This window comes from Podarcis filfolensis (assembly GCF_964270895.1).
Source record: "Podarcis filfolensis genome assembly, chromosome: 4".
In the NCBI taxonomy this organism is placed as follows: Eukaryota; Metazoa; Chordata; class Lepidosauria; order Squamata; family Lacertidae; genus Podarcis; species Podarcis filfolensis.
Window position 1 is genome coordinate 51,567,541 of NC_139607.1, and position 15,159 is coordinate 51,582,699.

The 15,159-nt window shown below is 41.7% G+C and overlaps 2 protein-coding genes across 5 annotated transcripts in view; one reads left to right on the forward strand and one right to left on the reverse strand.

Moving 5' to 3' along the window:
* Nucleotides 1-7,761, reverse strand: part of TTC3 (tetratricopeptide repeat domain 3) — a 57,441-nt gene extending 49,680 nt beyond the window's left edge. The window contains exons 1-5 of one of the 2 annotated variants that reach the window (XM_083608744.1): nt 7,635-7,761; nt 2,042-2,133; nt 1,105-1,150; nt 765-900; nt 120-207 (exon numbers count right to left, since the gene is read on the reverse strand). In XM_083608744.1, coding sequence (XP_083464870.1) covers nt 120-207; nt 765-900; nt 1,105-1,150; nt 2,042-2,122 — 351 coding nt within the window. In that variant the 5' untranslated portion in view covers nt 2,123-2,133; nt 7,635-7,761. The remainder of the gene's footprint in view (nt 1-119; nt 208-764; nt 901-1,104; nt 1,151-2,041; nt 2,134-7,634) is intronic. The other variant, XM_083608745.1, reaches the window with a different exon arrangement.
* A 495-nt stretch (nt 7,762-8,256) lies between these two features.
* On the forward strand, nt 8,257-14,963 carry PIGP (phosphatidylinositol glycan anchor biosynthesis class P). 3 transcript variants are annotated; one of them, XM_083608821.1, is made up of 5 exons: nt 8,257-8,341; nt 10,679-10,779; nt 11,605-11,677; nt 12,572-12,690; nt 14,646-14,963. In XM_083608821.1, exons 2-5 carry the CDS (start codon nt 10,698-10,700, stop codon nt 14,774-14,776), a joined length of 405 nt encoding a protein of 134 aa, XP_083464947.1. In that variant the 5' UTR covers nt 8,257-8,341; nt 10,679-10,697; the 3' UTR covers nt 14,777-14,963. The 3 variants fall into 3 exon arrangements, with proteins under 3 accessions (XP_083464947.1, XP_083464946.1, XP_083464945.1); XM_083608820.1 differs by lacking the exon at nt 8,257-8,341 and adding an exon at nt 9,177-9,583; XM_083608819.1 differs by lacking the exon at nt 8,257-8,341 and adding an exon at nt 9,177-9,534.
* Nucleotides 14,964-15,159: the final 196 nt, after the last annotated feature.

Here is a 15,159-nt window from a genome sequence, read left to right on the forward strand (position 1 = left end):
ATCTTTTTTCTATGTTTTTAGTGGTTCTTATTCTTATCTGTAAGCTGCCTTAAGTCCCTGTCAGGGGGAAAAGGTGGGGCATAAATAAATATAGAATAATAATCTTCTTAATGACTTACCGCAAACTTTTTGGCTATATCAGTTACATCTTCTAATGTCTCAATTTCATATAGTCTCTCCAGATTGAGCTCACCCACTTCACAATCACTTAAATATAAACAGATTCACATTAAATGACATTTTCTACTACTATATGAGAAAGATCAAAATAAAGGTGGTACTTAGAACTATGTACACATATTAAAACAGATTTTGAGACACTCATACTTCATTTAAACATCTATAGTCAAACAAGCATGTCTATTCAGTAGTAAGTCCAGCTGAGTGTTTACTCTGAATAATTTACAAAGCAAAGATAGGCATGCTGGTCCATAAGAAAAGATTCAAAAAATTCAGTTGGCTCATGCCTTTAACGGAACCAACCAAAATGTCACAGATTGTGATAGAGATTCAAGTTCTCCAGTACTCTTAATAAGACAGGATGTTATAAAAAGTAGAGAGTAAGGTGAGGGACTAGGAAAACATTGTGCTAGTTAATTTATTGTTATTTCCCCATGGCCCATTAAAAAAAAGAACGTTAGCATTCTATTATTAGAACCACTCTCTGTCCTGATGCTGCAAAACATACACAGGTTTTCCATATTTCATCTTTCAAACAAGAGTGCAAAGTAAACATTTAATGAACAAGAAAAACGCCTGCTTACCTGGAATCAAGACATTTCTTTGTGTGTTTACATCCAGGCGCAAATAAAAATGGCCAAAAGGTATATATTTTGATCATGTCACAATATTTGTGCAGCTCAGAAACTGGTTTACTACACCATATTTTACAGATTTCACCTATGGAACAAAAAGAAAGGAAAAATAAAACTAAGCTCTAATAAGCCTTACAAATCTGAAGATCTGCACCACTGCTTGACTGCTACAGATCTTATTCTATTCTTCTGCAGCAGAGCAAAATGCAGGACCATTAAAACAACCATAGACAGACAAACCATAGAAGAAAAAGAATTTCTTACTAACTTGCATTTTTAGTTTATGTACCTGGTCTATATTTCACTGAAGAACAGCTTCCAAATTTTGCACGAACCTACAAAACAACATAGATATTGACAGTTAAAGCACTGAAGGCAAATAATGTGAACCAAAAGTTAAAAACTGCTCATGTGAAGCAACAGTGAGTCATCTGATCCAGGAACAGCTTTTGAATGCAACTCAAAGGATTACCAACAAGTTATCAAGAACCAAACCTGATCTCTTTTGCAGAGCATGCTCCTACCAAGCAGTTTCTCAATGCAGGCTGAGAAGAGGATGTTTGCTCCGAAAAGCCTGCTGTATGTTATACAGACTAGCTGAGTGTTGCTTTCACCACTGAAACAGAAGGACTTTGTTTGCTACAGAAGGACAGAAAAGAACTTCTAATCCAGCAGCATGGCGATGACTTGCAATGGACCGACATAAAACAGTTTGCGGCAGAACAGTGCCACAGAGCTGGTGTATGAAATACCCTTTGAAATGTATAGTAGGGGACAGAAGGAGAGAACTTCAGAAACAGAAAGTAGTTTACCATGGTGAAATGTTGCACCTCAGAGCATTTAATAGAGAGTGAAGTTACCTTGTGACTGCCCTTCCGAAGGGGCCTTCTACCCCCAAAGCACAAGTCTACAGCATATTTTTTTAAAAAACTGTTTCCTAGTACCGACTATGATCCTCTCCTGTTTCTACAGTGACAGAACAAGACACCTGACAGACCATTACCAATAGCTCTTTGCTGCAATGTTAACCCACGGTCATCCATGTTAAAAATGAACAAATACGTTAATTAAAAAAACCTTTCATCAGTGGTGCCAAACGTGTTTCTTTTTCTGATATATGAACAAAAGATGTGCACATATGGGAAATAAAAAATTAAGCTGATTCTATGCCTCTCTCTCTCTACAGCTAGTATCAGGAGGCAGCAAGAAAATCAAGCACAGCTTACCAGTTCACAACACGGTCTGACATAAGCTCCATATAACGTGATGTGATTGAAAATATCTGGATCAAGTTCAGGATTTGCCATTTTGCATGATCCTGAAAAAGAAATAAATAAATGAGGAAACAATGAAAAGGGGAGAAATAAATAAATTATCCTAAACACTTTGAAATATTGGTTATCCCTAAGGATTTTAATACAAGTTTAAAGCACAAAGAACCAACTTTCCCTGCAAGAACAAAAAAGATCTTAATGAAAGAGGGAATAAAACATTTGAAACTATTTGATTCAGCTCTTGGGGACACAGCTCTAAGTATAAGTATTTTATTTATTTATTGCATTTATATCCCACAATTTTCTCCAAGAAGCTCAAGACAGCATCTCCACAACAACCCTGTGGGGTAGGCTTCTGATAAAGCACACCTCAAATCACCAGGCAAAACTACTGAATCAGAGTGCCAAACATGCCTCTAATTCTACTAACATAATTATTAGTACCATAGGCTTAATCTACTCTTTACAAAAGTTCTATTCGTTCACTAGTACCAGAGATGGAAAGACTTGTTTGCATTGGATTCCCTTACTGCAGAGACTGAGAACTCGAGAAACTCCAGATGTTGCTGGACTTCAACTCCCATTAGCCCCAGGCAGTCTGGCCATGGGGTGGTGGGAACTATAGTAGAACAACATTTGGAAGGCCACATGCTTCCCCCGCCTTACTCGAAGTGATTTCATAAAACTTTACTTAAAGCAAAGTGACACTGTGTTTGCTAACTTGTTCATATGGGAGGCATAACAGGCCCCAAAAGCAAGTCCAAAGCTTGCAATCCAAAGAATAGTCAACTATAGCGGGATTAGATCAACTGTAATTAGACTGTAACATCCTCGGGGAATTGACCTTCTTCCTTATGTAGATGAGATGTTTGTTGGCCCAGACGAGATTGATGTCCCTACATACAATCATAACAGTATCAGGAAAACTTTAAACTTTTGCCTTTGAAAAGGGTGTCGTAACTTTACTACTCACAGCTTTTGTTTTTTAAAAGAGCATTGATCCTGTTATTTATTTTTATCTCACCTGTTAACCCTCTGTTATAGGAATTCTAAGGTCATATATATATATATATATATATATATATGTGTGTGTGTGTGTGTGTGTGTATATGTGTGTGTGTGTGTGTGTGTGTGTGTGTGTGTGTGTGTGTATAAACGTACAAGGCAAACACATACATAAGTATATAAACCATGTGTCTGAAATAGTACAGGAGAACATTCCTGAAGCCATTTTGACTCTCCCAAATTGACCTCAAATGTTTCTCTGCAAGGAGGAAGGAAATGGGAAAAGCTTTCCAATTGTCTTCGGACTGTAGGGGCTTACACTTCCCTGTAAATACAGTCTGGCAAGTATTTGTTAAGCTGAGCACACTATCAATATGCATAACAGATTCAGAAACTAAGTATTTACCACCTCAAAGCCAGGCTACCCAGAAATGGCAATCAGATAAGGCATTATCAGGTATCCTGGCAGACAGGATAGAAGCAACACTTCCAAGTATCTGCTGGGGACCACTTCTTTCTGTGATGTATTTTGATTTTGGGGCGGGGGTGGTCTTGAGCTACAGCATAGTAGGCAATTACAAAAGTCTATACAGTACAGTATAAGAGCTTGCAAACCAATGTCCTGGGTCCCTCCCCTCCCTCCGTGTGGGGTGAGCAGGAGACCCTGTTGCAACAGTTTAATAAAGATCATGCTTACTAGCTGCTTTGCTTCTCAATATTCTCTGGTTGGCCTCTTATTTTCTCCTACCGATAGAAAACCTACATAAGGACTCTATACGGGCTCTTAAATACCCCATAAGGGAAAGGGAGCAGTTTTTTTCTTACACCTCCCAAAACTGATTAGTTTAGGTGTTCAGTCTATGTTAGTAGTGTGCACACTTTCTCTCTCAAAGCAGATATGAACCTTGGGGGAACCGAGGTAGCCAGACAGCCAATAGCATCATCTGCCAGCTCACTGTGTGAATGTACATTGGCCACAATCATTGGAAACATGCAGGTCAGCCCACTGCAACATGTTCTGAAAAGGACTCTAAAGCTTCAATTGGTTCAAAATGCAACAACAAAGGTGCTACCTGGAGCCTGCCAGTGAGCACATAGCACCAATAATGCATCAATCACACTGGCTCCTCATTTGCCTCCAGACACAGTTCAAGACCTGATACCAGTCTTTGATGCTTTGAACTCTGATAGCGAAAATGCTGGCTCTCTTAGGTCATAAACTGAGGCCCTGCCAGATATTACCAACTCCTGTTGCTAGAAATTGGACAGGAGCCCCCGACTCCTCTAGCAAACATCTTCCTCCACCTGAGTTCTTAATTTCCTTTTTAAATTGTTTTTATTAAAGATGTTCTCAGTCTCAAAGAATTAAGGGGAGGTGGCTGTGTCACTTCAAGAGGCAGGCATGTTCAGAACAGCTCACCTGGAATCCTGCAGGCAAATATGTGAGAACTCTGGGGGTTGCCTGATTAGAGGAGCACAAAAGAGGTTTTGATTGTTTGTAAATATGTATGTATGTATGGGGGATTAGCTCAGAAGGTGAAGGAGCAGGGTGGGGAAGAGTGTCAGATCCAGTTCCTGTAGTCTGGCAATAAAAGCAGAGAGAAGAGGCAATCTGTGCAAAAATCCTGAAAGCAGTTCTCTCCCTGGATTTTGCTGCCCTATTGTTGCTATGCAAGTATTTTAGGCTGCAGAACACTCCAAAGTCAGTATGGTGCACAGTTTACATAACAAGTATGGAGTACGATAAGCCCTGGGACCTTATAGCGAAGGGAGGGTAAAGAATCTAAACTGAAATAATAAAAAAGAGGTAAAACTGCTCTGCAAGCCTTTTAAAACACTAATATTTATTTAGCTTCCTGATAAGACTAACCATATATTTAAGGTAGAATTCTAAGCATCTGCCCACAGAGCCAAGGCCTACTGAAACTGTGACAGGTCAAGGCTTTACAGCTGGCTGCTAGATAACAAAGCTATGAATCTAATCAAGGCTAAATTCAGCCACAATTTATAGACTCCCCCTCCCCCACAGCCAGGGGTGGGGAGCCTTTTTCAGATTAAGAGCCACAGTCCCTTCTGGGAAAGCGTCCTGGGACCACAGGCCAGTGGATGAAGCAAAGAAGGCAAATTTTGCCTCTGTATATTGAGTGGGCTGGAAGATTCTCCAGGCACCCCTCTCTGTCTCTCATCCAAGTAACCAAGTCATCAGCACATTCCAGGTAAGCAAGGCCAGTGAAGGGTATGGCCTACAGAGAGCGGGGGTGGCCCAAGTCAGATAGAGATGCCAGAAGGCCCACACTGGGCTCCCAGGCAAGAGGTTTCCCACTCCTGCCCATGGTGCAACTCTTCATCACCATGCCTGGTGAGGTCAGGCTGGTGGGCATGTGGAGCAGGACCTTTCTGACCAGTCCCTCCAGGCTTTGGGGCTCCCTCCTCTGGGATAGCCATATGGCCCCTTGCTCTTAGCCTTCTGACGCAGGCATAGCATTTCAGAGTTTGGTGTTTCACTGAGCATTTGGGGGAGAGGACTAAGTTTTAATTGGATGCAGCGTTTCTGCTCTTAACATTTCAATCTCCATTGTTTGGTTGTTTTAGTACTATTGGTAGACTGGTTTATTTCAGTTGTTGCCAACCTCTTTAGGCCTGTAGTCACATTTGCAAATCAGGGAAACAGTATGGGCACTACACAGACCCTGCAACATACCGCTATCTATTCTGCTGGAAACAACAGCTTCATTCAAGCTGAACTTTAGCAGGGGAAGGGGAAGAGACCACTGAACAGAACATGTGCTTCTATGGTCACCTGAGATCTGTGGGTGAATGGTGGTATACAAATTTAATAAAAAATAATAATGTTGGTGACCCCCTGGTTTATTCTATCAGCTCCTTTTTAAATGTATATTTTGGTTACCTTTCTTTAACCAGAAAAGCTAAACTCCAGTCTCCTTTTCTGATCTCTGGTTGTCTCTGTCATTTCCTCCTTCCTTCAAGCTAACATACTGTATAGCACTGGCAGCAGCACACAAGTTTTTCATTCTCCAGCAATTCACACATTACAGGCTTTCCTGCATATTCATTGACAGAAAACCCAGGTATTCAACTGAGGATACACTTGACAGGAAGCTGCCAATATTGGTTCTCAGCAGCACGGGCCTATACTGTATATGTTTTTCCAAACATGCATTTGTCTAATTCACACATAGTGGTTTGGTGCACAGCAGAAAACCTAGTGCATGAACTGATTATGAAGAAGTCTCAGTCTACGTTATCCTCATTGAACTCAATGAGTAGTCATGTTGTGCAAGTCTGACTTCCTGGCTGCAACAGAACCCTCTGAATCACCCACACAAAACAATGCATATTGTTTCTACCTCCACTTGATTGGGCCACAAATGCTTTTTAAAAAGAAGAAAATTATCAAAAGAGGAAACATCAATCAGCCCACAGGCCTTATGTTGTAAATTTGAATTTTCTCAAATTTAAAATGGAAGAAATTGTACTTTTAACTGTATACTGTACTTCTTTTATAGTAATATATTGTTCGTTGCTTGGGGGGCTTTAGGGAAAAAGTAATAAATCCATTAAAACTAACAGAAATTACATGGGGTTTGGGGGAATTTTACACATGCAAACAACTCACTCCAATATAAAGTTGCACAAAACTGCCCAAACAAAACTAGGAAGCTCATAACCAAAACATCTGCACATCAAAGGGATTTATTTTAAGAAGTTGGCCCTGGCATATATAATGATGGACACACAATAGTATTAGGAACTTCCTGTAATGTTTATTTTAAAAACAACAACACTTAAAATTCACAACCCTATGCACAAAGGCACAGATCCAAAAGAAGACAAGGCTTTTAAACAAGGCCTACCCCAACCCATAATCAAATCGTGCATCACCCCAGAAACACATTGCAAAAAATCACCACCATGGGCACAAAGGCGTGGATCTAAAGCACAAATACGTTCATGCGATTGTTACACAGAATGCCTCCAACTCTCCCAGACCCTGTACAGAAATGCAACTGTTTAAAAAGTGCCACTCTCAACTTGGGGGGTGGGGGCTGGGGTGCGTGGTTAACCCTTCCGAATCTGCACTTAGGCATTCGACGGGGGGCGAGTGTTTATTAGTCCACTTCCAGGTCATCCGAGGAGGAGACTGGAAAGAGTTTGGCGCCTTCGGAGCGGAAAGCCTGCAGCGCCTCTCCAACAGCAGGCCTACTGCTACGAGCCTAATGTTCCCGATTCCGGAGCGGGTGTGGCTGGAAGGAAGCGATCGCCTGGCAGCATTCAGACTTGCACTTCAAAATCACGTTCCCCGGCCACAACAGCCACAGGCTTAGTCGTAATCAATATGGACAAAAGGGCCTTTCGCGCACGCACTGTTTTGAATGCTAGGCTCCAGCATGGGAGTAAAGTGAACCGCCCAAAAGACTGTGGAGCAGCAGCCAGGCAGGCAGGCCAGGAGGCTGGGCCACGCGGATTCCCAAGCAAAACCCCCACGCCTCCACCCACTCTCCGCGCGCCCCGGCCGTACCTCTCTCACCGGGCAGACAGGCGAGTCTTTGCGCAGCTTCCGCGCCGCCTCCGCCGCTTTGCTTCTGCTCCGAGCAGCCACCTCCACTCGCTCCGCCCGCTCGCAAGCGCTGACGTGCTGCTCTGCTCTTCCCTCCCCAAGCAATACGCAGGAAAACCCACAGGCGACGCTTCGGTTTCCTTTCCGCTGCTCTCCTGCCATAGAGCGAGAAACAGGCCGCAATTGCAACCCCGTAGACTTGCGGGGAAATGGAGGGACGATCCCATTCCCTGGGGGTGGAATTCCTTGGTTCCTTTTAACGATTTGCGGGAGGGTTAGCCGTGTTGCAGCAAAAAAGGCTTGCATATTTATTATGGCATAAGCTTTCGTGGACTGCGGGCCACTTCATCAGAAGCGTGACATGGCATTTTTAATAACTATCCTAAGCTTATGTGTCTGTATCTTTGCAATCAGCGAGATTTGAGCTGTTTGCATTTAATTTCCTGTAACCCAGGTTTCAACCCCATCAGCGCTAGGTGTATAAATATTACTCAAGAGAATGCTTCCTGTATCTGATGGAATTGGCTGTAGTTCCTGAAATCTTGTGTTTCGGTTCCTTCTGAAACATACTTTTCTCTGCTCAGGCCCACAGAAAATCAGAATTATAGCTCAGTCTACAGGGTACCCACAGCAACAAAACACAGGGAAGATGCACTTAATGAACTCAGGTATAATTTTGTATGTACTGTTTTGTGTGCAAAATGTTTATGTTTGTGTTTAAATGTTTCAAAAATAACACTGCCAACGCCAATGTTCTTCTCCATACTGAATGTATGAGAAGTGGCTATGCTGAAGAGTGGCTCACAGCAGCCCCGCAAAAGGGCATCGAACCTCAACTTAAAATCCACAGTTGGGACCAACCCAAATATCACAAAAAGGTGACAAGCCTCCAAACACTCCAGAATTCTTCCTCAGGCAAGATGTTGCACAAAGCAAGGGGTAAGGGGGACAAGTAAAAATGCAAAAAGAACCAAAGAATGGGCTAATGTTGTAGACATGAAATTAGTTTATACTCTTAAAAATATGGAGGCTCCATCTCGACACACTTAGGTGACATTTTTATTGAGCCCATGTTTAAGCATTGTCCAACTGTGGATTCTGAATGCTTTTTGTATGGAGCAACACGACTACCTTTGCAATTCATGTGCCTCGAACTACAAAGGGTATTATGGCATATTAAAGACTAACACTTTTATGGTATGAACTTTTGAAGGCATCATCCGATGCAAATAAGGCGTGCGTGTGTAAAAGCAGCGAGGTTGGGAAACGAAGTGCCAAAAGTACAAACAGTGAGAATTCAGTTAGAGCCGACTTGTGGGCAGACATCAGCGTAGGGACCTTTTTTAAAAAACAAACACAGTAGTGCTAGATGCCCAAACAAACAGCTTGCTAACTCGGAGGTGCCTTAACATCCGCAGCGGGGCCATCAACGAGTCTCTTATTCGAAGCATAGAGATAGAAAAGGTTAGCATCGCACAGCTTCCATTTCCGGTAAAAAAATTGAAAACCGCCATTAGCTGTGATTCCCTAAGCGGGCTCAGAATGGCGCCGCTGCCTCACTTTGGCATATCTATGGGGAGCCCGCACCCCTTTACATCGGAAGGGAGAGCCGAAAGATGGTTCAAATTGCGGACCAGGAAGGCTAAGAGGGGCTGCGGCGCAGTTGTGCGAAGGGTTGTGGAGCATCTCTAATGTCTCCTGGCTGAAGTTGTGGGCTGACTCACACGCTTGCCCAACTTCCGGCTGAATTTGGCGAGTTTCCATCTGACGGGTTCGCTAAGGGGGAGAAACAGCAAACCGGGACTGCGCCGGAGTCCATGGGACCATCGACGCCTGCAGTCGGTTGAAATGATGGATTGGGGTGGGTGGATGTCTGCGAGGGCAGTTTAACCAGACAGTTGCAATCCTAGGTGTGTTTTGAAGGGGGCTTTTTCTCTCTCTTGGAAATCCAATCCAGGCATCGATAGAGATTGATCAGATCAGGGCGGATTTTTAACTGGGAAGGGGCGGCGAATATTTTACAGCAGTATTTTTAAAACAACACCATGCCTGCTTTTAGGTGTAGTGCGGTGGTTAGAGAGTTAGGACTAGGTTTGGGGACCAGGTTCAAATTCGGGAGTGCCCATATCTCGCTTGCTTTGCATGAGGAAGTCTCCAGGTTCCGTTCCCCAGCATCTGTATGCAGGTGTGGGAATAATCTTGCTCGAAACCCTGGGAATCCTCTGCAAGGCAATGGTGACAGCGATTAGCTCGATGATCCAAGTGTTTGACTCGTGTCTAAGGCAGCTAAGACCTGGGCACAGTCATTCTCTCTGAGCCTAACCTGCCCTACAGGATTGTTGTGAAAATATTTTTCAAGAAAAGAAAAGGAGGGGTGAGAAAACCATATATGCTCCCTGAGCTCCTTGAAGGACAGGGACGATATAAATTAAAAAATAGTAACTTCCAGTTGCCTTTATAGGGAGATGCATGTACTGTAGTCTTTATTCACTGCAGGTCTGCCTTATATTTTCCCCCCACCCCCAAAAAAGAAACCCACTTTGTGGTTGTAGAAAACACTTATCATAATTAGCTTAGAAAGTTGTTGGTTTTTAATACAAAGTTGAATGAATGATAAGAGAACATGAAGCTGTTAAAACTGTTCATAGTCCCCTTTTGGTGGGGACTATTAGGTGTTTGGAAGTTCTAAATGATTTGTAATTGCACATTAGCATAAATTGAAGTATTTGAATTCGTAATCAATATTGCCCTGGATGCAGCTGAGAGTAAGCTAACTTTTCATATTTCTGATGAAGTGTTTTTTGTAACTTGCCATCTTGCATCCAACCAAACCAGGAGTGATGCCTAGTTTGTATCTCTTGTATACTTACAAGTTTTACTGTGTTTTCCACAGTTTCACTTCTTCAGTTGGAGGGGAAATTTATTTGAGAGCAGTGCCTTGCTGTTGATGGAGGTAGAATGCTAACACAACAAAACACTAATGGTCTTTCCCCCCTCCTAAATAGATAAATAGAAGATAGCAACATGGTTGAAAACTCACCGGCCCCATTGCCAGAAAGAGCTATATATGGCTTTGTTCTGTATTTAGGATCCCAGTTCCTATTTAGTAAGTATATTTCTTTGTTCAGTAACTCATTTTAGCTCAATCCTCCTTCCACACTTGTGACTGCAATCCAAGAAGACACCTTGGGCAACCTGGTTATTTCACTATCAACCTATTATTTCACCTTATAATCAGCCACTTAACACCCTTTCATAGTTCCAAGACTTTAAAGTGTGATGGTAAGGAGGATGTCAATACTGAAAACAAAAGTGCTTAGGGATCATGACCAATTAGGCTTGCTGGGTTGAGACTCTGCAGGGGTTGCTAGACCTCTTCAGGAGCCACATATAAGATTGTACTGTAAAGGTAAAGCTCATTGATTTCATTATGACTTATTCCCAGATAAGTGAGCCTAGGATTGCATTCAAATCTGTGGGAATTGCTTCCAGGTAGTCATGCACAGAATCTAAAGGAACAGGATTCTTCTGAATCCTCAGTTTTATGTGTTGTACTTTGCCTTCATTTGAAAGCACTTGACCAATATTCTTATTGTTCTAAAACATGCAATCCTTCGGACTTGTCTTGTCATTCAGCCAATTGAATAACTTTAGCTCTTCACTGTTGGAAGCTGCTGTGGCCAGTGATGTCTGATAGACTTCCCCCTTCTCTGCACAAGAACCTAACCCTATTCATTTTTACTTGAAGTAAGTCTATTGCAGCACTGTAGTGGTCTTTCATCCAGATAGATATTAGCCAGATCAGAATCTCATAACCAGCAATAACAGTCTTTCCAGTGACAGCCAGGCCATAGATGCAAGCTTGGCTACTTTGTTGTAGGAGATCATATCACATCTGCCATTGACTTTTCTTCCTTCTTGTTTTATGCAGTGCTGTACCTTGTCTGGGCCTATATACCTGAATCCTGGCTGTTCTCATGGGGGTTAACATACTGGCCTCAAAAGTAGGTTTGAATAATTTTTCACACTAAATGTATTTCATGTCGGTCGACCTCAGTTAAATAGAGAATAAATGTTTCTGTACATTTTGCCTTGTATCTCAAGTTATACAAATACTGGAAACATACTTTAAAAAAAAAAATGAAAGCTGAGAATCGTGGGGGGGGGTTTGCTGTTGCTCCCTTTTCCAGCACTAGCCTCCGGCAGGGGACACATCCATGGCTAGTCTCAGGCTTCTGGAAAGCCTGTCATAGCAGAGCATGAAGGCATGCATTCCACCCTTCCCCAAAAATAGACTGTCCCAAGCACCTGATATTCAGAGGCAGTATGTTTTTGAAATGATTTCCTGTAGCCATCAAGGCTAAGAGCTATTAATGTCCTTGTTCTCATTACATTTGTCTAAGCTTTTTTTAAAAAAGGCCTTCCAAGAACGTGAAAATTGTCACATCCTGTGCCAGCAAACTCCATAGATTAACCATTCTTAATCAAGTCGCTCTTGTGTGATGAGAGATGGAGAACCATTTTGGGAACTCTTGCTCTACTGTTTGGGTGTTATCTAACTAAGTCATGCTCTGAACAGAACCACTGAAATTGGTAGACCTACTCAAGAGTATGATTGCCATTAGATACCAACACTTGTTAATTTTTAAAATTTCTATCCTGTCCTCTGCCCCTTTTGACTTGTTTACAAAATTAAAAGGCACCAAACTTGCCCCACAGGGAAACTGCTCCAGCCTCAGTCATTTTGGTTGCTCTTTGCTGTACCATTTTCTCCAGCACTACACCATCATCTTTGAAATGTGACCTTACTTCATTTAGTGCTTGAAATGATTTCTGCTGTGTGTTTCCTTGTGTATACAACTCTACTTAAGGTAACTGTTTTTACCTCCATTTCATAGGTTCTGGGCTGTCGCTTTGCCTGTCTACCTTTTAGTTAGCGTGGGAATAGCCTATGTACTCCTCTTTGGGATTAACATGATCAGTACTGCTCCACTGAATTCCACACACACCATTACAGGTAAGGATGCTGACAAGGACTGCAAGTAATACACTCATAATACTATTTTTAGCTACTCACAATACAGTTGTGTCTTGGTTTTCAAACAGCTTAGTTCTCAAACGCTTTGGCTCCCAAATGTCGCAAACCTGGAAGTGACTGTGCAAACTATTTTTGGAAGCCAAACGTCTGACGGGGGTTCTGCAGCTTCTGATTGGCTGCAGGAGCTTACTGCAGCCAATCAAAAGCCGTGCTTTGGTTTCTGAACATTTTGGAAGTTGAAAGGGTTCCGTTTGACTTCCAAGGTACGACTGTACTTGTTTTTATTGTGGGACTTGTGAGCGCTGGGGCTGAATAGGTATTGCATGGTTGACCACGCCTTCTCCTGCTCCCCCACAACAGTTTTCAAAGGACAGTGTAAAAACATACACCTAAAAAAACAGAAAGAAGATCAGAACATTATAAAAAAAGAGAAAACTTTGGTCAAAACGGTATTACCCTACAATAGATGTGCAAAAGAATTAATAAAAGCATCAAGATTTCCATGGGCATACAAACATCTTGTGGGCAATACTGAAATGGATGTGATCCTGCAACTTGTAGCCTCCTCTTCAAACAACCTGCACCTATACTTCGTTATAGTTTAAAATATCTACTCATGGGTCTGGTTCTTACATGCATGTACTTGTAGAGTAAGTTTTATCATCAATATGGTTTTTGTCATTTGAATTTGTAAGAAATTACTTTCATCGACACATGCTGCTTGACACATAGGTAAAAGGCTTTCCACTGAATTAACTCAAGAGTTTCTGTGTTCCATCAATAGATTATGATATATCACATGATACCTTTCCTACTTTGCCTATCATAGAGTTGATCTATATACTGAGGGAAATGGCACGTTACTGGCCACCTTCTTGAAAATGCGAGTGGGGAATCATTTTTGGTATTTTTATGTCCTGCCTTTCCACAGTTCTTCAAGGCAGCTCAAAGCACCAGCGTATTACAATTTCATACAAGAAAACAAATTTAAACATGAATACTAGAACTGTGGATGTTAAAACCTAAAACAGCAAAACCAAGTCACAATCTTAGTTTAATTTAGATGATAGATAAATAGATGATAGATAGATAGATTCTACCCTTCAGGAGAGCATCCAGGCTTATTTAAAAAATAAATAAAATTAAATACTGTGTTAAGAGGGTGAGATTTAAAAGCCAGGGAGAATAAAAGCAAAAGGATTGTAGTGTTGGTTCCAGGTACACCTCTGTGGGATAGAAATTGCACAAATGAGGTGCTGCTACTGAGAAGGTTTTAATCATCCACCTTACCTCTGATGGTGGGGACACTTGGAGGTGAACTTCCAAAGGTGGTTTCAATACAGTATAGTTGCATCTTGTGTTTCCACACAAGATCCAGGAAGCCCGCATGAGAGCATCCCAGAGTTTGGTAAGCAAGTCAGAGAGATGGAAAGCTCTTTCTATGCCAGGAAAACCCAGTGCAAAACTTGCATGCAATTAATTTGTGGGATTTCAACCAGCCTTTTGGAAGGCATGGTTTAAATGGCAAGTGGGTTCTTATGGAAAGAAGTGTTGAATGGTTTCCCTACCTTTTAAAAAAGTCCTTCCTTGCAGAAGCTACCATATTGGAAAGATATCTTAGGCTACACTTAGTGGAAGCAAAACATTAAATTATCCACCCACGGCTTGCATTTTGAAGTAGTACAGTCCCCAAAGGATTATCCCACTTTTTCTGAATATATAGGTCATTCCTTAGTCTCTGGGACTCGCATGGTAAAGCTGTATGCTGATTTTGTATGGTGGACTGCAAGGTTTTCAAAATTTGGAGTAGATGTGCTAGCTTATTAGAGGAATCATTAATATATCTTGCTGTAAAACTACTTCCTTGTGAAAAAGTATTTTCTTTAGTATGACTAAAGCATGACGTATCTTATTTTTCCTTACATTTTCTACAGACCACTACGCAAAAAATCAGAAATGGAAAAAACCACAAGAAGACGCTATTCCTGCATTAAGAGATATTCCTATCAGTGAAGTAAACAAAATGTTTTTCTTGTCTGACACAGAAGACTGCCCTAGACACTAACTGAAGAAAAAGCATTTTTTTTAATAATAATAAAAAAAACACGAACTTTTCATATGGGAAAGATTTATAAATTCCTGAGTTGAGGAGGCTGGTTGGTAATGAAGTGCTAAAATGCTTGACTTCAGTGAGATTATGTGAAAGTGCCTCAAAAATATGGATGCAGTACTAATAAAGCATCTTTCAAGGACTGAGTGTCTTGCTCCACCTGGTCCCCACACAAGCCAAGTGCCATTTGTCCTCAGCCTGTGCTCTTTACATCCCAAAAAAAACACACACACACCACAAATATATCTGAGCAAAGGGCGTGTCATTTTTACCTTAACAGAAGCTGTGTGTCTCTCAGTTCTCCCATGCTGTGACAAACCTTTTTTAAAAAGAAACTG